This window comes from Adiantum capillus-veneris, chromosome 12 (genome assembly GCF_014529385.1).
Source record: "Adiantum capillus-veneris isolate H3 chromosome 12, ASM1452938v2, whole genome shotgun sequence".
Classification (NCBI taxonomy): domain Eukaryota; kingdom Viridiplantae; phylum Streptophyta; class Polypodiopsida; order Polypodiales; family Pteridaceae; genus Adiantum; species Adiantum capillus-veneris.
Window position 1 is genome coordinate 90916120 of NC_140942.1, and position 27897 is coordinate 90944016.

The window sequence follows — 27897 nt, forward strand, 5'->3', positions numbered from 1 at the left end:
TAAACATCCACAAAAATTTCCATTGATGGCCAATTGCCTTGCAAAATTGTGTGTGAGTAAGCTCAAAATGAATGCTTTCCCAAGACAATCTGACAATGCTTATCAAGCATATGCGTCCCTTATTTAAAAACAAGGTTTGCAATTGCAAAATTTGAAACACATCTATTGTCTGTGGGAAGCATTTGTACATGGAGCCGTTCTGCTTCGGAGCTGGAGATTCCACATTCAATTACAGATTCCTCATTGAGCGCACAAAGAATAAATTGAGGGAAAATAAATCCTTAATCCGCCATTTGACATTGTATCCAGCTTTGCACGCAAGCACCGCTGCTTTGTAACACTCAAAAGGGCACTCAAAATGGCCCAGAAAAACATCAAATAACCTCCAGGAATTCCTCATCAGTCTTCATACACCGCACACTGCTTAGACCTGAATACTTCAGCTGACAGCTGCCTCCTTACCAAGGCTTCAAGCCTCTTATATCCAACCCCTGGCCTCAATATGTTAGGATCACCTATTCCTGCACATGGATCCCCCCAAAGGTTCGTACCTATGCACCAACCCCCCGGTGTAACATGATCTTTCTTTCGGCCTAGAAGCTCTTTGTCAATCCTATCTAGCACCGGATCATCAGCTTTGAATTTCCTTGCAAAAGCTGCCCCACTAGCGGTCATATTGTCAAAATGCTCTGCTCTCAAGGTAATGGGGTGCTGCTTTGGCGGAGAGTCCCATAGTACATAATGCAAATCATCATTAACTGTCGTATTCCGAAACTCTCGAGTGTTGCACAAAACCGTATGGAAGTACCCTTCTGGAGATGAAACAAAGTTGGCATAATACATGAGTAAGGTTCGAGGTAGATTATCCCAACCAACAACACAGTATTCCATGAAGTTTCTTGTCAAGATCATCCAAGCTGATCCTGCAAAAAATGGGGAAACAATTTGTTGTTAAGATAGCACAGACATTAATTGCACTGTTTCCACATAACTTTTAACCCTAACACTATACCATGCATCCTTGACACTGCTTTGTTTTTCTTCTTGACCACATTGCCATATATGTTGCTTGGCGAGTGTCAGACACATTCATTTGTAAGTTCACTAGTGAGCTCTTCGATTTTCAACATTACAATTCAATACTCGCAATATATTTGTGTTAGGTTTTGATTGTTAGGTCAAAGAGACAGTCTCGTCAACTATAGTGATCCCACCCCTAGAAAGGTGGTCCTAGCCTAACTCTAAATCAGAGAGAGAATCCTGAGCGGCGATGGAACGACTCTCTTTCTAGGTGTGCTAATTTCTCTCTCTAAAGTTGTCTCACGCTACCTCTCTAGAGCAGTTTACTCTCGCAGAATTCTCTCTACACAAACTTTCTGAAAGCAGCAAATATTTTCTCCCCAGATCTGAGAACTGTCATATTTCTCTTGACTTGCGTGTCTTAGCCTTTCATACATGGTGTGTCTATGTGCACGGGTGTGCACGTGTGCACACTTATTTGTTAAACCCAGCCCGTGGGTTGTCCGATGCTTTTGCACCACCTTGGTCAAATCTTTAGCTTGCTCCTACCTTGTGACGAAGGAGAGGCAGATCTAAGGGCATCAACAATGTCCCCAAAGTGTATTAGCGCATCAATTTTGCCAAAATTGAGAAATTTCAACAAAATCACCAAAATTTCTCGCATGAATTTTGCCGAAATCAGAAATATTCAGCAAAAACGCCAAAATTTCTCTAACGAATTTGCCCCAATTGCATTGATACATAATCCCTTAAGCAAACCATGGGCAATTTTTGCAAAATACCCAAATTTTCCGGGTTCAATTGTGCAAGAATGTCCATGAAATTGACTTAGTCGAGTGTAATTTCACCTCTACATGAAAAGCCCCAGAATCTGTGAAGCATTTTCTACACAAATTCTTGTGACGTGACACATCCCAACCCTATGTGTCTGTGGACAAGCTACAGCATAACAGGGTTCAATCAATCCAATCAAGTCTAGATTAGAAGTGATCTAGCACTTTTGTGAGTCTATTCATAGACCGTGCATGCCCAGTCACTGAGTGTAGATGCATATCCTCTGGTTGCACACAGCATGATCATCAATATTCCCTTCAGAATCCATCAGATTCCGTCAAGGGAATTTTCCGGTGCATTTAGCCTATTTTCCCTATTTTTGGTATTTTTCACTTATTATTTTTAAGTGACTTTCCAACAAAAGTAGGTAGGGCAATTTTGCTAAGTTTGTATATAAGCAAACCCAAGTTAGCACTAAATGGCAGAAGAGGCAGCAGGAGCTCCCCGTTCAACAAGCGTCTTCTCAGCAGAACCCATCAAGGACCATCAAGACCCCTTGGCGTTTTTGGATTTCCTATCTTGCCTACCCTCAGACCTGGCGTTTTCCAGCATTGCTTGATCGCCAGCCTCACCAGCATTGCCTAGCGACTGTAGATCCCCATCATCGCTCGCAATCCCAGCTTTGCTAGCGTTTTCCAAATCGGGCACTTCAGCGTTTTTGGATTCAAGCCCAGATCAGCCTAGCGTTTTTGGCTAGCAGCAAGAAGGCAGTAGCGTTTTTCATTTTCAGCCATCTGTAGCAGAAGATGCATCAGCGTTTTTGCTTTGCAACACCTCGGTAGCAGATCAGATCAGCGATTTCATTTTCAGCCTTTACCGCAGTAGAACAACAGCGTTTTCAGCCTATGGTACAGCAGTAGAAACAGCCCCAATTGGTTGCAGAAGTTCACCCATTTTCAGCCATAAAAACGCAGCCAAAACAGTCATTTTCAGCCACCGAAACAGTCCCGAAATTCAGCAAATAGAAGATCTCAGATTTCAGCCATCAAGTCGTCGTCATCATCACCGTCGTCGTCAGCGGCATAGTCCAAGTTGCATCAGTCCATTGCATACGCATTGTACCACTTTGTGCAATTAAAAGTAGACTACTCTCGCCGACGAGAGTGGGGCCTTCGGAGGAGGGTTTTTACAACGTCTCTGGTGTCTTATCTCTCTTCTCTCTCTATCTCTCAGTCTCATACACTTGCACGCACAGTGTCCATTCACTTTGTTTGTGATCATAGCATTTTCCATCAAGAACGGAAGGCTCTCCCTTCCATAAGAACTAAAAGGAACCTTGAGCACAGTTCGGACCCCTCATCTTGAGCAAAGCGCAAACAATCATCCCGCTGCACCTAACATTGGTATCAGAGCTTTGGCAGTGTTCTGTATCACTCAAGGAAAGAACCACAAGAATTTTTTTTTGCTTGTTGAGGTCGCACGAACCCAAGTTCGCTTGGGCGTGTCCATTCCTAATCGTGTTTTGTTGAAGAGTGACAGGAATCCCAAAAAATAAGGGCTTGTCCAACCTCCTCTTATGTCTCTTTTCACTCATTGAGAGCGGACCGTGCACTTAGCGGCCGGCCAATCGACATGAGGTGGGAAAAAGCAACCTTGGTGTGAGCGCAAGGCCGCCAAGGGGTGCGTCCGCAGAAAAGAGTAGAACTCGGGTGAAGAGAAGATCCTTCTCAAACGCGATTTGCAAGCGAAAGAAAACCTCAAGAACCTCAAGAACCTCAAGAACCTCAAGATCCTCAAGAACCCAAGAACCCAAGAATCAAGACCCTCAAGAACCAAGTTCCTCGTGAACTTAAGAACCAAAGATCCTAGTGCATGGTCGTCACCCTAAGCGGAATGGATACTTCGCATACAGGTGATGAGCATGAGAGAGGCGACGAAGGATTCTCCCCACCAGGAGATTTTTCCAACCCTCCCCCTTCGCCATCTACACCACGAGTTGTTCTAACTCCTATGGAGATGATGGTCAAGTCAACGATGGACATGATGCTAGCACAACAAGAAACGACTCGCATTACGATGGAACGAAATGAAAGAAACGCACAACAACAAGAAGCGAGTCTCCTTATTTTAGAAGCGAATCGAGTTGCGTTGGCACAACAAGAAGCCAATCGCCTTGCTTTCGAACACGAGCGCGATGAAAGAAATGAACGAAAAGCAGAAAGGGAGCCCGAGCATGAAGCTCAAAGGGAGCTACGCACTCCAGAATTTATTTCCCGAGTGCTAGCCTCAAAGACAGAACCACCCAAAGATCGTGGGAGTTCATCAAGTGACGCAAGCCACAATGCGGATTCCAACCATCTAGTCACAGAGAAGTTGACTTCAATAAGTATGACAGTAAGATGGATGCTACGGTTATTCATTCTTGGTTGCATCAATTTAATGCTTATTTTGCGACAACTAAGAAGACATGAAATAGCAAAGTTTTGACGGCAGCTATGTACCTTGCCGATGATGCCATCAATTGGTACCACGCATGGCAAGAGGCACAGCTAGCCGCGCACCTAGAGGAAGCCAACGGATTCACACCCCTTTCCTTTGATTGGGCTGATTTCCAAGACAAGCTCAAGGCGCGGTTTATGCCACCTCAGTACCTTGCACGATTGAAGGACGATTGGCGCTCTCTCAAGCAAAATGGTATGCCAGCTATGTCTTTTTCTAATCGTGTTTTGCAGCTAGGCACTCAATTACGAAAATCGGATGATGAGCGCAAAGAGGCTTTTCTCTTTGGATTGGACGAGTATATCAAGTACGATGTCGAGGTACTCAATCCAATCGATCTCAACAAGGCAGTAGCGATTGCTCTTGCACAGGAGATGAAGCACAACAAGGGAAAGCCTAAGGAGAACAAGACTTCCACAAGTACTTCACAGCCTTCTCAGAACCCTCAAAACGGTAAGAACGGTAAGAATGGTAAGAATCATAACTCTTCTAACCAATCTTCCAACAGTCCCTCAACAAAGAATTCTTCCAATGAATCTAAGGGTAAGGCTAACACAATTGCTAAACCTAAGCTTACTCCAGATGAAAAGGTAGCACAAGGAATTGTAGGAGGATACATCACGTCGGAAGAACAAAGCACTTATTCTAAGGAAGGTCGTTGTTTTCATTGTCACATTAAGGGTCACATAAAAAGAACATGTCCTAAGCTTGAATCGAATGAATCTAAAGAACCCACAGCACCCACTTCCTCTGTCAATGCAATGAATGATAACACGAGTGTGCCCCAAGTTTCTCAAGACCCTCCCATTGATGAATCTCTCATTAAATGTTATGGTCGTACGTCGGGGCACCATTTTGTCATATTGTTTTACCCAGGTAGTATGCATGATGTGATCAGTTCCTCTCTTGTTGAGAGAGCCCGCCTCGATGTTAGTCCGAGATCTCCTATCGAGGTCTCTGGCTTTCGTCCCGGTATAGACGCTCTCACCACGGAGGAGTGCCTTGATGTGTTGTTTGCAATTCAACAGACTGCCTTGACTAGAAGATTTGTTGTTTCTCCTCTCTTAGGATGTGATATGATTTTGGGCATTCGATGGTTTCGTGAGACTAACACTCTCATTGATTTTGAGGCTAACACTTTAACTCTCAATGCCAAAAGTGATTCTCCTACTGTCATTCATGGAGAGGACATTGCTCCTTCTCCATCTCTCATTGCTAATATGCAGGACAAGGTTGAAAGGATTCGAGATAAGGAGATTCTCTCAATCTCTTTTTCTCCACAGCATGACACACAAGATTTGCATGATTATGAGAAGCATGATGATTTGAAGGATAATGATTTGCATGATGATTTGGATGACAATGACAAGCATGATGATTTGCATGATCAAGATGTGATTTCTCACAAGCATGATGAGTTGTATGTAGATGATGTGATTGTTCACAAGGATGATGTGTTAGTTGATGCTTTTTCTAGCGAAGCTAACCTCGTTGTAGATTCGATCAATCACAAAGAACCGATCTTGGCGTTCTCTAGTGGAGGTCCAAAGAACCCCCACAAGACAATTCGATCATTTAAGAAGAACCGATCTTGGCTCTTGAGCCTAGGTCCACAGAACCCTCACAGGAAGTATTATGTGTTCGCATGATTGATACGTACGCATTGTTCGAGTGTTTCATTCGTGATCGTTTCCTGTTTTAGTCAACGTCTTTATGTGATCCCTTTTATTAGTCATGACATATTGTACGTTGAGCACGTTTCACTCATGGATGAGCACGGATGTATGAGGATTTTTCATGAAAAGCTGAAAAGTATGCATTCAAGGAAGTCACGTTCCATGTCTCTTCCTTGGCAGGACACATTCGTAGAAAGAGCACATGAAAGTATGAGCACCACGCATGGGCATTTCCATTGTGATTTGCCACAGTTGATTGATTTCAATCAAACAGAAAAGATTCGATCTCATTGTTTGCATGTGTTTGATGAACAGTTTGTCATTCCGTCTCTATGTTCATCTACATTGCATACAATCTTTAGAGAAGACAAGATTTTTTTCCTTCACTTTACATGGAATGGATATGTTCATGATTTTGTGTTGGAGATGGTTTCAGGAATTTTCAGCCATGGAGATTCTTGAAGACGGAAGAAGCAGGACTCTAGACGAAGTTGACACGAGGAAGGAGATTCAAAAGATCTTGTGTCGCTTTCGGCGCGGCCCAAAGAAGCAAGCGTTGCAGACCTTTATGAAGTTCAAGTACCGCACGACCCACACATCAGAGTGGGCCGGCGAAGAGTCCCTTCCAAGATTCCGGATGCTATTGGCGATCTCCCTCGACGCCATACAGTTCGGTACCAGTATCTCACTTTGAAAAGGAGGGGATGTCATGTGACACATCCCAACCCTATGTGTCCGTGGACAAGCTACAACATAACAGGGTTCAGTCAGTCCAGTCAAGTCTAGATTAGAAGTGATCTGGCACTTTTGTGAGTCTATTCGTAGACCGTGCATGCCCAATCTCACTGAGTGTAGATGCATATCCTCTGGTTGCACATAGCATGATCATCAATATTCCCTTCAGAATCCATCAGATTCCGTCAGGGGAATTTTCCAGTGCATTTAGCCTATTTTCCCTATTTTTGGTATTTTTCACTTATTATTTTTAAGTGACTTTCCAACAAAAGTAGGTAGGGCAATTTTGCTAAGTTTGTATATAAGCAAACCCAAGTTAGCACTAAATGGCAGAAGAGGCAGCAGGAGCTCCCCGCTCAAAAGGCGTCTTCTCAGCAGAACCCATCAAGGACCATCAAGACCCCTTGGCGTTTTTGGATTTCCCATCCTCGCCTACCCTCAGACCTGGCGTTTTCCAGCATTGCTTGATCGCAAGCCTCACCAACATTACCTAGCGACTGCAGATCCCCATCATCGCCGGAAATCCCAGCTTTGCTAGCGTTTTCCAAATCAGACACTTCAGCGTTTTTGGATTTCAAGCCCAGATCAGCCTAGCGTTTTTGGCTAGCAGCAAGAAGGCAGTAGCGTTTTTCATTTTCAACCATCTGTAGCAGAAGATGCATCAACGTTTTTGCTTTGCAACACCTCGGTAGCAGATCAGATCAGCGATTTCATTTTCAGCCTTTACCGCAGTAGAACAACAGCGTTTTCAGCCTATGGTACAGCAGTAGAAACAGCCCCAATTGGTTGCAGAAGTTCCCCCATTTTCAGCCATAAAAACACAGCCAAAACAGTCATTTTCAGCCACCGAAACAGTCCCGAAATTCAGCAAATAGAAAATCTCAGATTTCAGCCATCAAGTCGTCGTCGTCGTCACCGTCGTCGTCATCGGCATAGTCCAAGTTGCATCAGTCCATTGCATACGCATTGTACCACTTTGTGCAATCAAAACTAGACCACTCTCGCCGACGAGAGTGGGGCCTTTGGAGGAGGGTTTTTACGTCGTCTCTGGTGTCATATCTCTCTTCTCTCTCTATCTCTCAGTCTCATACACTTGCACGCACAATGTCCATTCACTTTGTTTGTGATCATAGCATTTTCCATCAAGAACGGAAGGCTCTCCCTTCCATAAGAACTAAAAGGAACCTTGAGCACAGTTCGGAGCACTCATCTTGAGCAAAGCGCAAACAATCATCCCGCTGCACCTAACAATTCTGCTGTTGTCGAAGAATAATACCGAGGCTGAAAATTCCGCATGAATTGAATCTTGGCTCGATCTGCGTGAGAGGGCTTGGGCTGATTTGATGCAAAGACCACCTGTGTGTGCAGCTTTTGGCTTTGCTTGCTGTTGCGTGTGCTTAGAAGTGCGCAAACCGGAGGCTCTGATACCAGTTTGTTGGTGGCGCAAGCAGCAAGAAGAAGTAGCGTTGGCTTTCTGCAACATACGAGAGAGAGAGAGAGAGAGAGAGAGAGAGAGAACAAGCTGATAGTTTGGCAAAGAAAAAGAGAGAGAGAGAGAACAAGCTGAGAGTTACTTGTATCAATCGATGATACACGTAAAAAATCAAAGGGTATATTATGTATGGTTTTAGAGTATAAGGTTGTGTTCCCACCCTGTGAGTTAGTGGTGTGAGTTAGTGTACAGAGGGGAGAGGGCCTTTACATACCCAACAAGAGAGAGAGAGAGAGAGAGAGAGAGAGAGAGAGAGAGGAGATCCCAAACCCCCGTCCAAGGGCCCCCCTCTCTATCGCTAGAGAGGTATTTGCTTTAGATTGCACAAATGCTGATACAATGGTCCTAGATGTTGAAAACCGACAGGAGCTCGGTGTTGCTGCAACCATCCCTCGCCATAGCCGACCTGCGCCCCCCAACCCCCATGCTCCTACGCCCCCTGCCACACGCACGCTCGCCATCAATCCGTCCGCTACCCTACCCACCCCCTACCTCCCTGCAGAGGCGAGGTGGGTGACCTCCTTCAGGCCCATCTCTTAGCAAAGGTGGAAAAGATCATCGACATATAGCTTCTTCGAGACAGTCTCTTAGCATAGGTGGAAAAGATCATCGACATATAGCTTCTTGGGCAACGATACTACCAGATAGAGTTCGAGACTCCCAAGATGGCTGCCATAGTCATAGCGATGAGCCCGCTCGGCATTCGAGCGATCGCGGCTCACTTTCGTCAATGGCGCCATGGGTTCAAACTAGCTTCAGATGTTCTTGCCAAAGAGGCAGACCTCCCCATTTCGGTGTGTTTCCTTCGCCTGAGGAGGGAGTACCTCCCGCTTCTTTCAAAAATTAGTTCTGAGATAGGGACGATCTTGGAGACTCCGCGCACGGTAGCCTCAATCGCTGCCAAGGCAACATGTATACCTACAGTACGCATTCGGAGGTTCACGATAGCCTCATAGGCTTCCAAAATATCTATGCGCCCAACCATGCGAGTGCACGGGCTAAGTTTTGGTACACATTGTGGAGTCCTTGCCTCATGCAGAGCAATGGTGTGTTGGTGGGGACTTCATGGAAACAGCCATGCTACTGTGCATGGGCTAAGTTGGCACCTTGGGAGCGTTTATGTATGACCTTGAAGATTTCAGATGTTTGGGAGCATGCAAGCTTTGTGCAGCCCTCAGATAGCCTCTCTTTCTCTCGATCTGACCACAGAATAGGGGGCATGAATCTATCTCAAATAGATCGCTTCTACGCCAGTGACCACATTTGTGACATGGATTCTTACTATTGCAGATAGACAGAGGAGAGGGAGTGCCATGCTGCGCATCCCCGAGAGGATTCTACTAGATACAGAGCTCAAAGAGCGCGTGGTGGCGCTTTGGACAACGAGTTTGGACACTTATGGCATCCCTGCTAGTAGAGTGGCCACTAGTCTTGCTGAGTTTCTTCCTGCAGAAGCTACAGGCAAGGCGAAGGAGAAGAGGCTCCGACGGGGCATTGCTTCCCTGCAACGGATGCAGGAGCCCCACCCTGGTAGTCCATGGATGGACGAGCAGATGCAACTGGCTCAGCACGAGCTGATCACCATTGAGGAGCGGTGCCATGAGTTTGCCTTTCATCGCCAGGCATCTCAGTGGACCTAGTGGGAGAGAAAGTTACTATTGAGTTCTTTCAGACTGTGGGTCCTCGCCATAGGTGCACCAATGTTTGTCAGTTGAAAAGGCTTGAAGGGTCACTTGCTATCGAGCCTGAGCATATGCGAGTAGTTGCTACTGACTTTACTGTGAATTGCTTTCAGTTGAGATCACAGTCGAGTATCAGGATGCATGCAGAGAGCACGTTTGGGTGCAAATGCCATGCCTAGTAATTGAGGAAATAACGTCAGAGATTAGAGATGCCTTTCCAATTGTCCAAGAGGCCCTCAAGGCACTTCCCCGTGGTAGCTGCCTAGGGAAGGATAGTTTGACTCCTAGCATCTTCTTGGAGTAATGGAAGCTCCTTGGTCGCGATCTTTGTAGCGCTTACCAGCACATTCTGTATATTGGAAAGATACCTAGCAGCATGAGTGAGGGCTTGATATACCTGATATCCCCAAGGAGAGAGGCTCCTTGGATGAGATTTGGCAGTGGCTGCCCATCACCATTCTCAACTCAGCCTACAAAATCTTAGCAAAGACCCTGAGTTGGAGGAGTCAACTGCTACTCGAGAGCATTATACATGAGACCCAGACACAATTTGTCAACGACCGCAGCATCCTTGACAACATCTTTACCTTTTGGGAGACGTCTACCCTTGCACTTCTCTGAGGAGAGCATCTTGTGAAACTCTTTCTCGATTTTGAGAAGGCGTACGGCAAAAATGATTGGGACTTCCTGGAGGACACTCTGCACAGGATGGGGTTTTCAAAGACATGGATCAGAGGAGTGTCGGCTCTTTATAGATCTGCACACAGTCAGATGCTTTTTTTAGGGGGAAGAGGGAACCCCTTCATGCTCACGCGTTCGGTTAGATAGAGCTGCACCCTTCTTTTTCTCTTCTATGTTGAGGCGATGAGGAAATTTTTGACTTCACAAGAGGTTGGTTTTGTGTGGATTAGATCTGCCTATTAGGGGAGACGAGCTGTTGGACGCTGAGTTTGCTGACGACTCGGGCATGTACTTGGAGGGCTAGGAGGTCAATCACCACATGTGTGAGCATCAGGAGCATTGATCAATTGGAGGAAGACAGCGGCTTTTTGGGTTGGTAGTGCTCCCATGCCCAATAGGTCGCCTAGAGAGGGCTTTAGGTGGATCCCCCCAAGGACACCTATACACTACTTGCGCTATCAAGTTGGTTTGGATCTATCTCCTGAGCAACAGGTTGCTCCTCTCCTCCTTTTCAATAGGAGGAAACTCCTATTTTGGAGCTTGCACGGCTCTCTTTGGCTCTAGCAAGGTTCTAGTGGCCAATCAGGTGCTTTTGGCTACTATGTGGTACACCACGTCTTGCTGGATCTTCTCGAGCTCTTGCATTAGCCAGGTGGAGAGGCTGATCAAGATCCTTTTGAGGTCGGAGCACAACACCCAATGGCCCAGGCCAAAGTGTCCTGGCAGGTCATCACTTTACCTTGTTCTCAGGGAGAGTTGCGGATTACCGACCAAGCACAGCACAGTAGAGCCCTCCTTGGGAAGCTTGTGGTCAAAGGACTTTTCCAGAAGAGGAGCCCTGGAAGGAGTTATTGCTACACGAGATTCGTGCTCGAGTCCCACATACGTGCGGGCCCATGGAGCTCGTCCACCAAGTGGATCTTCATCGTGACGCGTAGAGTTGGCTTGAGCAGTGTGAGAGTGCGCATGTGCGGAAAAGAGAGAGAGAGAGAGAGAGAGAGAGAGAGAGAGAGAATGTCACGTGCACATGGCTCTGTGTGCCACGTGGACATACTTCATCGACTTCCAGAGCCACTTTTCCCCTTCTTCCTAGATAGGGATGTCTAGAATCCTAGGAGGATTAGTACCGGCAATTTTGTGAGCCTGTTCGCAGGACCTGCATGTCCGGACAAATCCATTAGATTAGGTTTTCCAGTTTGGAACCCTCTTGCATAAATGGTTTGTATACGCGTTTGACAGATGTATTACACTACGGTGGGCATCTGGCATGACGAGCATGTAGTTCTACGTTAGAGGAATCCGACGTGCCAGACCGCGCGTCAATCGGATTCCCGAGTGGACGGATGTGCAACAATTGCACCCAGATTTGGACCCCTTGGACTTATTTTTAATAAATCATTTTTATGATTTATTTGTTGGAAATCCTGGTGGACAGTTGCCCTACCTAGGCCTTAATAATTACTTAAGGCCCATTCCCCACCTATAAAGGGAATCATCTGCCAGCACTTGGAGCAAGGAGGAGGAAGCACCCAATTCAGCCGGCGTTTTAGAAAAGGAGCAATCAGCGTTTTTGCAGAGTTCAGCCAGCAGCCAGCGTTTCCAGAATTCAGCCCCATCGCCGGCAATTCTCAGCCCTACCAGCCAGCGTTTTCCCAAGCGCTGCAGCAGCAGCAGATCAGCCCTGCGTTTTTTCAGTTTTCAGCCCATCCCTCGCCGGGTGTGCAAGAGATCTGTAGCGGTTCTTATTGAAGGATGCGGTCCGGTAATTCGGCAGCCATTGATCCCTCCTCTCGGCAATTCCTTCGCCGAAATCGAGTGCTCCATTGCTGTCCATCATCGGCCTCGTCAAGATCTGCGTTTTCAGCCCATCATCCTTCTCACATCGGAAGTGCAAATCAGCCCGTGGTGGTCATCCACAATTCCCACATCGAGAAGGATCCAAGGTGCATCAAATCAGCCCCGGAGGTGCCTCATCTTGAGGAGTTACCGTGGCGACATTCCCTAATAGAGTCGGTAGAGTCTGCATTGAGATATTGCATTGTGTATACATTCCATTTACGCAATCTAAAGCAAATACCACATCAGTAACGGTGTGGAGGGCCCTTGAGAGGGTTGGTTGGGACCCCATTGGGTGTCGCTCTCTTCTTCTCTCTCTTTCTCTCTTCCTCTACACATCTCTATTGCATTCTCTCAACCCCTCTCTTCAAGGGAACATAAAAGGAACATTCATTGAAGTACAAAACATTCAAAACGCAAGGAAAGAAGTTAAGGATTTTGTGGAAGTGTAAAACTAGATCTTCACCATTTTTATTTCGCTGCACCTGACAGAGAAGAAAAAGAAGAAGAGAGTTTTAATGCCGTAGGAAACTATCCCAAGAGACCTTAAAGATCTAGCCGACGAGGGGGAGAGAGAGAGAGAGAGAGAGAGAGAGAGAGAGAGAGAGAGAGAGAGCACACAACCCAAAATGTTGGTGTAGGGAAGAGGGGGCGATCAGCTCCCCACTCACCACCAGAGCAAAAGACCCGTACACTGATCAGATGATATGAAATGAGTACCCCCCTGACTCCATAGATAGGAGTGTCCAAGGGAGTCCATACTGGGTGGGCCGCGGCCCCAAACCTATGCAAGGTTTGGGTGGCCAGCCCAGAGACATACTAGCCATACAAGTATGTCATAGACCTATGTGAAGCAACAGAGTGGTGTAAATCTAACACTCCCTCACAGCACCTGATGCAAAACAAACCGCGTGAAGCCAAAGATGTGAGGCAAATGATGAAGATGTATGTTGTGATGTCTGCAGCACTATGGGGTGTCCCAACCTCCGAGATCTTTCCATGGTAAAGTGCCGCCACGAGCAGCGTAGCAAACTCTTGTACTCCGCCAATACAAGGTGTAGATACTACATGAAGGTCTCGAACTGAGTGTGAAAACAACTCCTTGTCGTGATAGAAGTGTCAATAGACCTAAAAGTGTCCTACCCAATAGGATCTGTGGTGTCTGTGGTCAAACCATCTGGAGAAAATGGAGAAGCCCAGGAACCGTCATGAGAATGACCAGAAGCCTGTCAATGCATGAACCTGTAATCCAGTGTGTCCAGGTGGCTAAGTTGTGTAAAACTCCAAGAAGGCCAGATGTAGCCATCCGTATCGTAAATGTCCTCCAAAACAATAAAAGCCAGACTAAGCAGTTTGCATTGTAGAAGCTACCGGGAGCTACAGCAGCCACACGGAGATCGCACGGACCACCACCAGATGGTGTCCTCTCAATAGGTAGGGTAATCCAAGATGAGGGGAAAGCCAGACTCAACAGTCTGCACTGTGAAGGGCATTTGAGAAGAGGTATGGTCAGACCAAGCTGTCTGCACCGTAATCATCTTGTAGAAGTAGGAAAGCCAGACTGTGCAGTCTACGCTGTGAAGATCCTTTGAGAAGAGGAAAGGCCAGACCAATCTGTCTGTGCCGTCTTGTCAGTCTGCACCGTCTTGCATGTATCCCCTGCCTCCAATCCTCCGTTGTCAACCAAAAGAGCATCCGCGCCAACAACGCCACCAAACCGCCTATCGATGTGGCTCTCAATGTGAATGAGCTGGGAGTGGCCTACTGCCGAGGTCGGGGCATAAGTCTATTGTAAGGTTACCGAGGGTGAGTGTAAGTAACTCTGAAGATCACAATCCAAATGATCACGAGTGTAGAAGAGCGACTGCACTACCATCCAAGCCAAGCATCCAGGTGACTCCGGATGTAGTCGTGGGATGCCTGATCTCTCGCACCTCGCAGGTAAACTCTCCAAGAGAGTCGAAAGCGCTGAAGTCCCACTCCAATCTGTAGATCCAAGCCATGAACCTGTCCAAGAAGAGATCCAAGATCCTCTCCCTGAGGCCATGTAGATGCTCCTGTGTAAGCAAGCGATCTGACGTGTCAAGGTCAAGTGGTAAGTGTTTGTCCACCCACGATGGTGATGTCTTCTCTCGGAATGTCGGAATCCCATATGCCATGAGCATGGCCATATCTCGTGTGAGCTCCTCTGATGAGTGCATAGGTGTCCATAGCAAACCACAAGTCACCACCCCCTCTGGAGTGCGCAACTGCTGAATGATGGCTAGAATGAATGGATCTCCCAAGGATCGTATGCCCGTAGATGATCAAGCGATGTCGAAGATACTGTGTTCTGCAACAGCAGTCATTGAGAGACCGCATGGACCACCATCGGATGGTGTCCTGGCTTCATCCCCTGTGAAAAACACAAACCATGTGGCTGCTGTTCACCCAAAAACACAACTGCGAGGTGATGAAAACGCTTCTCTCCGGCAATTTTCAGCGTGCTCGTACGCTCCCGGCATGGTCCGTTGCGGTGCAGAGGGTCTGGGGAGGATGATGAATCACTGTCCCTGCCCCTGATGGGCTGAAAACAGAGAAAACAGCAAGGGTAATGGCTGAAATCTGTAGAATAATCAGAGGAATCTCACCGGCAAGGTACCGGATGCCGAGCCGTGTAGGAATAGCAGGATCCAATCGGCAAGGGTAGTGCTCCCCCTCTGTTGCAAAAACACTGCCCTGATGTCCTGAAAACGTAGATCTGGCTGTCGAAAAACGCAGACCTGGATGAAAGCGCAAGTGGAGCAGAGGGTTTTCCGACAACGGAAATGTCCCAAAAGTGTAGTGCTGGCAGCCAGGAAGTGATTGCCAGGTGTAGGAGCAAAAAACGCAGGTAGAGAAGGTCCTCCGCGATGAAAACTCTCTAAGTTCCATCGCTTGCCTGGCTTTTGCGAAACGCTGGCAGATCTGCAGAAACGCTGGCTGATCTGATCCCTTGGGAGGAAAACCTTATGCAGATGATGCACCTTGGACTCAACTGGCGACTGATACCATGTGAGAGTGCGCGTGTGCGGAAGCGTGAGAGAGGACACACACACACACACACACAATCAGATGATATGAAATGAGTACCCCCCTGACTCCATATATAGGAGTGCCCAAAGGAGTCCATATTGGGCGGACAACCGCCCCAAACCTAGGCGGCCGGACAAAGGTGCAGCCTATACGTGGGTGGCCAGCCCGGAGACAACCTAGCCGTACAAGTATGTCGTAGACCTATGTGAAGCAGCAGAGTGATGTAAATCTAACAAGCAGGAGTTGAAAGGACCGCTTTGATGTGAGCCCGCTTGGGTCCTGGGAGTAGCTGCGGAGTGGCCTTGAGCAGAACCAGCCCGCATGCATTTAGAAGCGCTTGAGACAGCCTCTTGTTTGGATCCCCATGGTCACCACACAGCTAGGCCACTTGGTGGGTAGCAGGCCCCACCTCGACTCCGATTCAGAACACATCCAATGCCAAACACATGAACAAGGCACCTGTGGAGAAAGATCATTGAGGTAGAAAGAGGCAAGACATTTGAGATTGAGAGAGAGAGAGAGAGAGAGAGAGAGAGAGAGAGAGAGAGAGAGATGGGAAAGGCTCTCCATGCTGATAACAATCTGTTCATACAAGTGACCAAGGGTGGTCCTTGCATATGTCTGACATGCCTCACGGCTAGACCCGAGGTACGCACAACTGCGACACTGCCAACTGCTCCTGCAACACACGAGACCACTGACACGATCTCCACATGGACTACTGACACTGCCAATTGCTCATGCACACGAGACCACTAACACACTCTCCACATGAGCTACCCTAGCCTCGTGTGAAAGAGAGGCTCTCGCGGTATCTCCTAGCAAGAGAACAGATCTAGAGAGGGAAACATGTCTCAAGTAGAGAGCATGGAACATCCTCTCCAGTGCTTGCATCTCTGCTACGGTGCTCTTCTGTATAGATGCTCTAAGAAGGAAAACGCAAGGGGAATACCCCTGCTGCCCATCATTTGCCTAGCGGTGCCGCCCTGCTCGTGGGCTAGGGATGGCAACCCCCCCCCCCGGCCCCGCCCTCCATACACCTCCTAGGGCTGCCCAATGGGCCCTGCACCAAAGGGACTCTGAACACACCCCACCTTCCTGTGAGTGCGCGTGCGCGGAAGCGTGAGAGGGGAGAGAGAGAGACAGTAGACCACAAACGCTACGTGTAGGCAAGGGGGCGATCAGTCCCCCCCACTGACTATCAGAGCAAGAGACCCAATACAATCAGATGTGTGATCTCTGTGAGATGAGATATATGTGGAAGTGGTATCCCCTTGGCCCCATAAATAGGTGCCCAAGGGGACGTAGGGCAAAGCCTGATGAAAATCCCCACGACCCAACAGAAAAATGATATATGAAAATATATGTGGCGACAAAGTGGGCGACCGACCCCAAACTCGGGCAGCCTGTCCAGGTACAACCTACACTATGGGTGGCCAGCCCAAAGACATACTAGTCGTACAAGTATGCCCTAGACCTGTGAAGCAGCAGAATACACCCTCTCTCAACACCTTATGCTGAACAAACCGTGTGAAGCCGAAGATGTGAGGCAAATGATGAAGATGTCTACTGCAATGTCCACTGAAGGACAATACTCTAGCGAGCTCCGCGAGTGTAGCAACAGTCTGGGGTGTCACGACCGCCAAGAAATCTCCATGGTGAAGTGCCGTCACGAGCAGTGTATCAAACTGCTGGTATGATTAGTCAACACGCATTATTCGAATGTTTCATTCGTGATGGTTTCTTGTATTTTCGTCACCGTCTTTACGTGTTCCCTTTCAACAGGCATGCCGTATTGTACGATGTACATGATTCACTCATGGATGAGCACAGATGTATGCGCGACTCTCTTGAAAGGAAGAAATGTTTGCATTCGAGGAATTCACATTCCATGTCTCCTCCTTGGCATGACACAATCTTAGAAAGAGCACAATAAAATTTTTCCATCAAGCATCGGCATTTTCATTGTGATTTGCCACAGTTGATAGATTTAGATCAAAAAGTCAAGATTCGATCTCACGGTTTGTGTGTGTTTGATGAACGGTTTGGCACTCTGTCACTTTGTTCATCTGCATTGCATGCACAGTTTTTTCGAAAGAATAGTCTTTTTCCAGTCACTCTACATGGAATGGGTATGTTCATGTTTTTGTGTTGGAAATGTTTTTTCGAAAGAATAGTCTTTTTCCAGTCACTCTACATGGAATGGGTATGTTCATGTTTTTGTGTTGGAAATGGTTTCAGGAATTTTCCTCCTCGGAGATTCTTGTTGAAGGTGGACCTACGTCCATAGACGCAGTTGGAACATTGAAGCACTTTGTGTCGCTTGCGGCGCAGCCCAAAGAAGCAAGCATTGGAGACCTTTATGAAGTTCAAGTATCACACGACCCACGCATTGGGGTGGGCCGGTGAAGAGTCCTTCCCAGGATTCCATACATTGTTGGCGATCTCCCTCGACGCCACAGTTCGGTACCAGTACCTTGCTTTAAAAAGGAGGGGATGTCACGTACACATCTAACCCTATGTGCAAGTGGACAAGCTACTTCATGCCTAGGGTTCACGTCAGCTTAGGAAGTGTTCTGGCACCTTTGTGAGTCTGTTCGCAAGCCGTGCATGTCCAGGCACTTAAGAGTAGTTGCATATCCTCTGGTTGCACACAGCATGATCATCAGAATTACAGTCAGTAGCCATCATGAGCATTTTACAATGCACAGAACCCCTTTTCCCTATTTTAGCCATTTTTCACTTATTATTAATAAGTGACTTTGTTGGGAAACTAGGTAGGGCAAACTGGCTAAGTCAATATATAAGAAAAGCTTGCGCTAGCACTTTCTGGTAGAAGAGGCAGCAGGAATCCAACCACTCACAGTGCACCTTCTCAGCAAGACCACCGTTTTGGCATCAGATTGAGCCTAGCGTTTTCAGCAGATGTGGATCAGCCCTAGCGTTTTGCAGACAGCAGATCAGCCCTGGCGTTTTTCCAAGCAACAGATCAGGCCTAGCGTTTTTGCAAGTTGCAATTCATGCTATCGTTTGCAGATTCCCGGCGACAAGACCATCCCTAGCATCAGCGTTTTCAATTTTCAGTAGTCAGACTCCGCATTGCAGCCCCCAAACCTCGCAAATCTCACCTTCCCGCAACATATCCTCGCCGCACAGTCAGATTAGCCAGAGTTTGCAGATTCAGCCCGTTATTCGCAGATTTCAGCATCTGCGTTTTCAGCGCATCGTCGTCGCGTCATCATCATCGCCATCGTCACCAACATAGAGTCAAAATTAAGCAGATGAAAGATTTGCACATTTCAGCCCCTAGAGTTTTCAGATTTCAGCCCATCTCGTCATCGTCGTCGTTGTCAACATCGTCGGCAATTCCATTGCATCTAGAGTCTAGACCATTGTACCAAATTTGTGCAATCAATAGCATAGACCTCTCTCGCCATAGAGAGTGGGGCCCTTGGAGGAGGGTTTAACAACATTCTAGTGTCGTATTCTCTTCTCTCTCTCTCAGTCTCAGCACCTTCATTCACAGTGTTTACCCACTTTGTTTGTGATTATTTGCACACTCTCACTAGAGGAGCGGAAGGCTCTCCCTTCCGTAAGTAAAAGGAACCCTTGAGCACTGTTCAGAGCACTCATCTTGAGCAAAGTTCAACATTCACTTCCGCTGCACCTTACACTAGCGGCTTGTTGGTGAACCTTGGCAAGACCAAAGTTATGGAGTTCAACACCACAACACATTGGGTCATGCGATCTGCACCAACCTTCACATATGGTCAATAGATGGTTGAGTATACAAACACACACTTGGTCTTCAGTGGTCCAAAAGATCTCCTTGAGGAAAGGAGCAGAGACCAGATTGACGAGAGCATACGCAACTTTAGGGAGCATGAAGACGATGTGTTTGCATATTCAGTTTCAAAAACCTCGAACAAAGCTCTGGCTATTTGACACATGGGTTATTTCAACTACGCTCTATGGGGTGCAGATATGGGGACCATCAATAGAACATCATAGCCGAGTTGGCAATATTGATGGATAGAGATGTAAAGAGAGACCTCTGATCTTTATGATTCACCGGATGGTTAGGGCAAAGGCCTCTGTACCACACAAGATTATTCATGCAGATCTTGTTGCTCCCCCGTTGGTGGTCATAGAGGCACTTAACAAATTTGTCTCTTTTACACTCTACATTTGGGATCTCCCCAAAGATAGATATCCTCGCCTAGCTTTGGAGTCTTCTTGACAGCTCACCTCATCTTGCTGGTATGCACAGATGACCTCATGGTTTCAGCTACATGGTTTTAGCATGGACATGCTACTCCCTTTCCAGTTGTCATTGGATGCACCATCCTTGTCCTTCACACGGACCGAGATTATCCACCTCATCAGATAGGATTTGATTCAGCTAGACAATAGGAGGACATGGACAAAGCCGACACGAGAGCTTGGCACAAAGATGGCTTTTTATAGAGAACATCTTCTCTAGCTCACAGAGGATGGATATGTGATCAAACTTGCTTGTATGGGCACTCATTTATCCCAAGGGATACGATGTGCTATTGGTCAAATACGCACATCATTGCACCAACTACAGATTGAGAATGGAAGATTTAGGAGAGGACCAGCAGAGACCAAGATATGCGAGTTGTGTCATATAGAGCCAGAGACAAATTTACATCACATATGCCATTGTCCGATATACTATGAGATACGAGGCCGCTTTCACTATCCGTGGACCACTAGATAGAATCATGAGATATGAAGATCAGAGATGCCTCTGGTTGTTTTTACTAGAGCTGCGCAAACACAGGGAGAGTCTCTTGAGGAGATTAGACAGTGAGAGACATTCACAAAGAGAGATCATTGACTTCTTTAGAGCAAAGACTTGGCAGTCAAATGAGCAAGCTTCACAATAGACTTTATAGTCCACCTATACCACGGGTATATTGACTAACAGAGCCATTGAGCTTGAGAGAGCTAGACGCCCAGGGCCACCACAACATCGACGGAGGCTCCATCAAAGGATCAAGACTACTCTAGCACCACATGAGAGACATCCAGTACGACAATTTACGGAGGCGGACATTGACGATGATCTTCAACAACCGATGTAGTAAATGCTCATATAGCGCTTGATGTCGGGCATCCTTGGACACGGATATTCATTTTAGCTACTTCATTTTATTTTGTATCCAAACATTGTATTAGATCCACCAAAATTGTATCACTTCAGTCTCATAGGTCCTTTTGGCCTTTTGAAGACAATTAAACTAACATTTCATTTCATTTCATTTCATATCTCTCTGTCTACAAGAAAAGGGGCTGTATTTTGTGTACATAAGAAACCTCTAGAGATGCACAATGCCAGAATGGTCTATCACCCAGAGGAAGTACAATAGGAGGCTCTACTTTGGAGACTATGGATTTGAAAGGGCAAGCCCCTTGCTCAATTGGATTGGGATCCAGGAGAGTAGCAGTGGCCTTCGTTGAGACATGATGACGCTGTCACAAACTGCTAGCGTGTCAAGCCACTGAAGAACAGAGCCAAACCTACAGATCTCGCCCGAGGGGCCTAAACCCTAAGAGAAGCAACAAAAGAAGTTTTACCAACTTGCAAAGTCTTGCCGAGTGGCGTATGTTTAAAGAGAAGTTCCCACCAACTTATGGGACCCCGTCCCATGGAGCTCAGGGGACCTAAAGGCATAAAAAATTAAAGCGGGGCCAACACACACACACACAAAGCGTAGAAAATGTTGACGTGGCGGATCTATACGGAATTCCACAATCTGCATGGCTAAGATGACGTGGAAGCAGTACGAATTTCCACAATTTACGTTGGCTGTGCTGATGTCGCACCTGTACGGATTTCCGCAAAACGCGCTCGCAGCTTTTGGACGCTAGTGCTTTTGGAGCCAGATGAATTTGAGTTTGACTGCTTTTCATGTAACTACTTTTCATGTAATTGCTTTTCATGGCCAAGGGCCTTTAAATATGAGCAAAAGGCTCATTCTCTCGCACGCTTCGACGAGAAGGTGCAGGGCGCGACTGAGTTCCAAGTAGTATAAAGAAATACTGAAAGGGACGCCAAGGTTTGGGGCCAATACTCTCTGGGGTGGAACCCTGCAACTCCTCGTGTCGTCTATCTCTTTCCGTTCAATTGTTATTTGAAGTGCTAAAAGTCTGTTCAGTCTGTTTTTTTCCGTTGGCACGTGGTGTCTGTCTCGTGACAGACGCCCCTCTATCCTTTTTTGAGTACACACTCTCCCTTGGGAGAAGGCTTCTTTTGCGAACCCGGCATCCACCTCATCGTCCACGCCAAACCGAGGTGTGTCAAGGTCAGCGCATCTTCCCAGCTTTCCAATGACAGTTTTAGTCTTGCATCTGGACCCTTCGGATTAGCCGCAAGATATGTTTTCTCAAGTGGATGATAGCGCATGTTGGATTGCCTATAGGCACTTGATCAGCAGTCATTCGTCGTGATCCGACTTGTCAGAGATGTACTTTGGAGCCTGAGTCTTTGAGGCACTGTTTCTGGGTTTGTCCATATGTGCAACCAGTATGGATGGCAATTTGTTGTTTGTTGATTAGAGTAGGCATCCAAGATGGGTTTGTGACATGGGGGCCAATTGCATGGCTTTTGCAATTTCTTGGGTCACACACCTTTTTTCAAGGCTTGCCGACAGATCCGATTTTTCTCCTTACTCCCTTAGGATATAGACCAGGTACTCTACAGTTGATACCAGATGCAAGTCATGAGTTAGATTTCTACCACCGAGACACAGTTTTCACCATGATATGCAGCATCACGCTTTGGACCATGTGGAAGGCTCGTTCTGCCCACATTTGGGCTCTCAGACCTCCCCTATGTCCACCGTTTTGACAACCATTTGGACAGAGTTGTTGCACACTCTTCGCAGTCTGTGGGATTCTTCAACCGGCTCCTCCAGGTTAGCGGAGCAGAATCGATGCGTCTTCCTTCACAAATGGACGAGATCGTCAGTTCTTTTCCATCGAGATCATGGTCACATCGCATGGCATTACGCACCCCCTTAGTGGTTCCTTTTACATTCATCATACAAGTCATCTTGATGTATATATAGTCCACACCTTGTTAGCTCTCTCTCTCTCTCTCTCTCTCTCTCTCTCTCTCTCTCTCTCTCTCTCTCTCTCTCTCTCTCTCTCTCTCTCTCTCTCTCTCTCTCTCTTTGTGTGTGCGCGCGCGTGCATGCGCAAGGAAAAGAGGCTGATTCTATTACTTGAAAATCTCCTAGAACGCCCAAATGGTGTCTGTTCTAAGAGCAAGTACATCACTACTTACATAGCAAGCCCATAAATGTCAAATGAAAAACTATAAAACGAGATACAACTAGGCACATGACCAAACGGAAAAAATTGACGGCCATGGTAAAAAACTTCTCCTAGGACAGTAAAAAGTGCCCTGGCAAGCTAAGTGGAGAGCGGCTATCAGTAGCCTCTGAAAGATATGCACTTCCAAAAAGCCCATTCAACCACTGTAAATCAAGAAACGGGACCACCAAAAGCCACATGCACTCAAGATGACAGTGAGCAGCTACGAGAAGCTCAGTGTCGTGTGGACAGATGTCCGCAAACTAGTTGAATATGATAGCAATAGGTAATGGAGGAATAGAAGGGAAAGAGCAATTGATGACAAAGATAGGGTGAAGAGGCAACTGAAATCACCAAGATACTTCAACAGTACATCACAAGGTGGGTAACAAAGCTCTACACCAGAGCTGACAAAAAACTTTCTGCCAGAAGATCGAGCAGTCCACTCGCTGAAGGTGGCTCCTGAAGACCATGATTAGAGATTGAACTCTAAGAGAGAGTGTAGAAGGCTTTGACACAACAGCTAGGTGAAGATATGTTGAAGAAGCTTGGTAGAGCAGAGATGAGAGTAGCCAGCTTATCTTGAGCAAACCACTCACTAACAAGCAACAATAAAAACCAAAACCCCAAAACCAACAACCAAAAAAATAAAAGGACAGAAAACAAGACAAACAAAAGCAAAAACAGACAAAACAAACCAAAAGGACAAGCTTCCACACACACACACGAACGCGCGCGTGCGAAAGTAACCCGAAAGGGCAACAAGCAGCGCATACAAAAAGAGCTCTCACACACACACACACCCACCCACAAGCAAGCCGACAGAGTAACACATCGACCAAAAACAAGAAGCAAAACCAATCACAAAAGGAAAACAAAACAAGAACGAAACAGAAAAACCAAACCCAAACCTAGAGAGCACCAACGAACCAGCACGATCAACAGGCCCAAACAAATACCAGAGTCTGCAGCACCAGATGAGGAAGCTTGCGTGGGAGCAAAGCCAGGGATGCAACCTTCTACAGGCAGAGGCATTTGTCCTAACGGGCTCCGTGTTGAGGAAGATAGGGAGGGAGCTTGGAAATCAAGCAGGGAACAAAGCAACTGAGGAAGAGGCCACGAACCAAATCAATGCAGAAGCCAGCAGCACGATTGTAGCAGGGGCAGCACTGCCAGTGGAAGAACTCGAAAAGCATGGATCTACGAAGAAGATATGCCGCGATGGAGGGAAGGGAAACTTGCCTGCACAAGAGTAGAGGGGAAGTAGGGAACCGAAGAGAGGTAAATGGCGCGGAGAATGTAATTGGACTTATTTTGCAAAGCTTTTGATATATCTTTTGTTTGAAGCAAAGTTTGTTCATTTCAGCGTTTTTCCATAGTCTAGGGTTTTATTTTGATCATTTTCGTGAAATTTAAAATTTTGATATGGGACACCTCTTGGGAGCTATTTTTGAGGGTGATAAGGTCAAAATTTGAAAAAAAATTGTATGTAGGAATTGTAGTCCTCAAAACGACGAAAAATATTGCTTCTTCGACTTTTTTCAAATTCCTTCATTTTGATGCTCATTTCAGCCCGTAGATTAAGGAAAAAGTGAAAAAATATTGTTTTACGCTGTTTTTGTAGAAATTGGCAACTTGCAGATAAATTTTCGGCCAAAGTGAGCAGGATATGGATTTTTCGCATCACACGACTATCGAAGAGCTCGACAAGACGGACAAATTCATATGAGATGGCCTCAGGCAAATTCTTACTCGTTTGGGAGCTACGGTTCATTGAAAATGGCCGAGAATTGTGAACCTTTTTTTAAAAAAAGTTTCTAAATTGGCTAACTCGCGTGTGTGGGATGTGTTTTAGCGGTTCTTATGCGTTTGTGTACAGGACCATTTTGGGCCGCTTTGTTAAAAACTGTAGCTGAGGCCGAAAATAGCCACTTTTCGTGAAGAAGACGGCCCCCATACTCTGAAGGAGGCTATTCAACTGTGATGGTGGCTTGAGATTGTGATTGTAAATGAGAGTGAGTGTGATTGAGAGTGAGAGTGAGAGTGAGAGTGCGATTGAGATTGAGATTGAGAGCTGTGCAAAGATTGAGAGTGAGATAGCTCGGGGGTGGTCAGGACGTTTGACACGAGCTACGCTCTTCTTGTACACGTGAATTTACACCAATACAGATCTCTAATTTCCTCTGTCTACTCTGCGTACTTGCAATTCTATTATTGTGCTCCCGTGTCTTGTCACAGCGGAGGCAGATGACCGGGCAACAGGTAGGTGGCTTCAGGGCTGCGAGGGAGCCTGCCGCGAAGGGGAGGCCTGCCGCAAGATGCAGATGCAGCCATCGCAAGGGCAAGCTCTCTCTCTCTCTCTCTCTCTCTCTCTCTCTCTCTCTCTCTCTCTCTCTCTCTCTCTCTCTCTCTCTCTCTCTATTACTGTGTACAAAGATCCCAGAGATGCCAAGCGAAGCCTGTCCCATGGGGTGTACAAAACTGTATACATGGGTATAGAACATAGTAGATGGCTTAGGTGTCAATCGAGCTATACATCAAGGTGGCTTCTAGTCTCTCCAAAGCTGCTTCTATTCTGATGACAAGATAGAAAGCTAATACATTGAAACATTCAAGTGGCAAAAACACTTTGCAATGACATAAGAACATCAAAAATGTTGTCAAACTCACCAACAAGACACTGCACTCACACAGAACCATCTCTCTCTGAAGCGTGATACAATTTTAACATCACAATTCTCAAAAAGATGACCACATTATATAAACAAGTCTTCTGACGTCTGAAACCCACTCTCTGTTTCATCTGATCTTTCATACATATTTTGGCCCATAATACAACCAGATCGGAATAACTGACAAAAAGGATGTCAAATCAAACACAAACTTCAGATAAAATGGTATAACCCTAGTGGATGCCTCATAAAATTGACCTACAGGCACACTATAGAGCTTATATTATCTAAAGGCATTTCAACATCCAATCAGCCCCTCCCACATGACTATCTATATCAACCACAAAGGGCATTCACACCTCCTGCTTGCACAACTCCTAAACAGACCATCAAATAGTTTTCACATTTAAGTATATAGAGAGCCCAATGCCATAATCTTGAATCACACTCGATTACAAGCACTAGGAATGGAGGCATGAAGCCCTCAGTAAATAGCTCACAATGCATATGGTTTTAAAACCAGAAACAAGGCTGAAGACATCCAACAACCAATCGGCACTTCTATCAGAAGACATTTGAGACATCCTGCCTGCAGAATTCTCCGTCTCCTTAAAAATGTTAGATTGAGAAAATGTGGGTGCAAAAGGCCTTAATCCTGAAGCACCCTTAGATTTATGCACAAAAACTGCCTAGCTTTCCAGCAATTGATCTGTATGCATTACTTATACCAATGACGAGTATCTAAGTAGCAACTGACAAATCAAGCCTTCCATAGATATGTCATGCATACATTACCAGAATTTATGAAAGGAAAAAGTAAACCTATCCAGAGATTGGAATGCGAAATATATGGTGAGAATAAGAACTCCAAGTTGAAGTTTACCTATGAATAGTTTGAATGCCTTCGGAAGAGGCCGTCGTTGTGTAATCCAAAACACATCAGCCTTCTTATTCATAAACAAGCCCGGATCAATTATCAAAGGCTTGGCCCTCTGAAACCTGTAAATTTGGGTAAGAAGTGTTTAGTAATGCCCACGTGATCCAAATGAATAAAGATTCTGACATTCACATAACAAAATAACTCACTCTCGCCAACCAAGATTACTTGTGTGCTCAATAAAATTCAGATCCTTGGGCAAAAACGAAAAGACATGCAGTAGATCTGTTTACACAATGGGCATAGTTAAAAACGAAATCTCTAAAAAAAAGAGGAATGCAAAAGGTGCACTCTTCAGAGACATTGAGGTCTGGGTGTACCATCTTGCGTCACAAGGGGATAGTCCGTTGCACTCAGATTGATGAACCAGTCCCAATGCTTGCTGTACCTGAGCAAGATGGCTGCTCCATGTAGAGTGCTTGCAATCATAGTCGAACCCTTGTATGTGATTAAGTTTGCCTTTCCAACTACATGGACATTCCCATCTTGCTGATACGTACAAAACTGCTGGACAAAGTTGGCAAGCTCAACCCTTTCTCGTGCAGGGGCCTCCAAGTCAAGGTGTAACAGGTAGTGATTACGAGGATGGTAAACTGCTAGTAAAAGCCTTTTCATGCTGTTTAAATCCCCCTTAGCTCCAGAGATGAGATATGCAAACCTTGGAGGTATGGGCATGCCAATGGACAAAGAGGACTGCTTTGCAAAGATGTCATCTGGATCAGCTGAGGTATCAACATCTGATGAAAGGGAGCTGTATATGGTAGATGATGCTGAAGATGACGATGAGGCCAAATTTATTATTGCGGCTAGTATAAGGAGCAGGCAGGCAGCTATGGTAATGACAAATGGGCGCATCCATTTGCGCTCCAGAAGAGCACATCCAAATAAAAGATATGGCTTCTTCTTCATGGCTATATCAAAGCTGATGAAAGACGTAAGACCACAACTCCAAACGGAGGCTCTCCGTCATAGTGGAGTCCCTGACAAGGCCGCAGTTTGCCAAGGGTCCACAATTGTACGAAATCCAGATGGATTGAGAGGATTTCATGTATGAGAGGAGGCCAATGACCGAAGATTCAGCTCACAGTGCGGGAAGAAGGATATCAGGAGCTCGATCAGCTTCAAAACCAGGAAGAGTTCCCCCCATTTCCGAGGACGTACTGTTAGCACGGTGGGGAAAAAAATGCGTATGTGTGTGTGTGTGTGTGTGTGTGTGTGTGTGTGTGTGTGAGAGAGAGAGAGAGAGAGAGAGAGAGAGAGAGAGAGAGAACTTAGAAGTGAGAGATCTAGTTGGAAACTTACAGCTCGGGGATGGATAAAGTCCTCAACTCTTCTGTAAGTTCTGCTCGTAGAGCTTCACAAATCACGAGAAACTAGCAGAGAAAGCTCGAGACCTTGAGAAATGCAGGTGCGGCGCAGGGTACCAGCGTCAGAAGCCTGGCTTTGCGAATACGGTGGCAATGTGGCATTCACTGTTGTCGAGGCCAATTTGAAA

The 27897-nt window shown here is 46.3% G+C and overlaps 1 protein-coding gene across 1 annotated transcript; it reads right to left on the minus strand.

Annotated features, from left to right (window-relative positions):
- LOC147446121 (beta-glucuronosyltransferase GlcAT14B-like) lies at positions 1 to 27897 on the minus strand. Its single transcript, XM_086525424.1, has 5 exons — positions 27705 to 27897; positions 26723 to 27521; positions 26552 to 26627; positions 26349 to 26464; positions 1 to 923 (listed from the first exon to the last, which is right to left on the minus strand). The coding sequence occupies exons 2-5, from the start codon at positions 27309 to 27311 to the stop codon at positions 400 to 402; spliced, it is 1305 nt and encodes a 434-aa protein (XP_086381550.1). The 5' UTR covers positions 27312 to 27521; positions 27705 to 27897; the 3' UTR covers positions 1 to 399.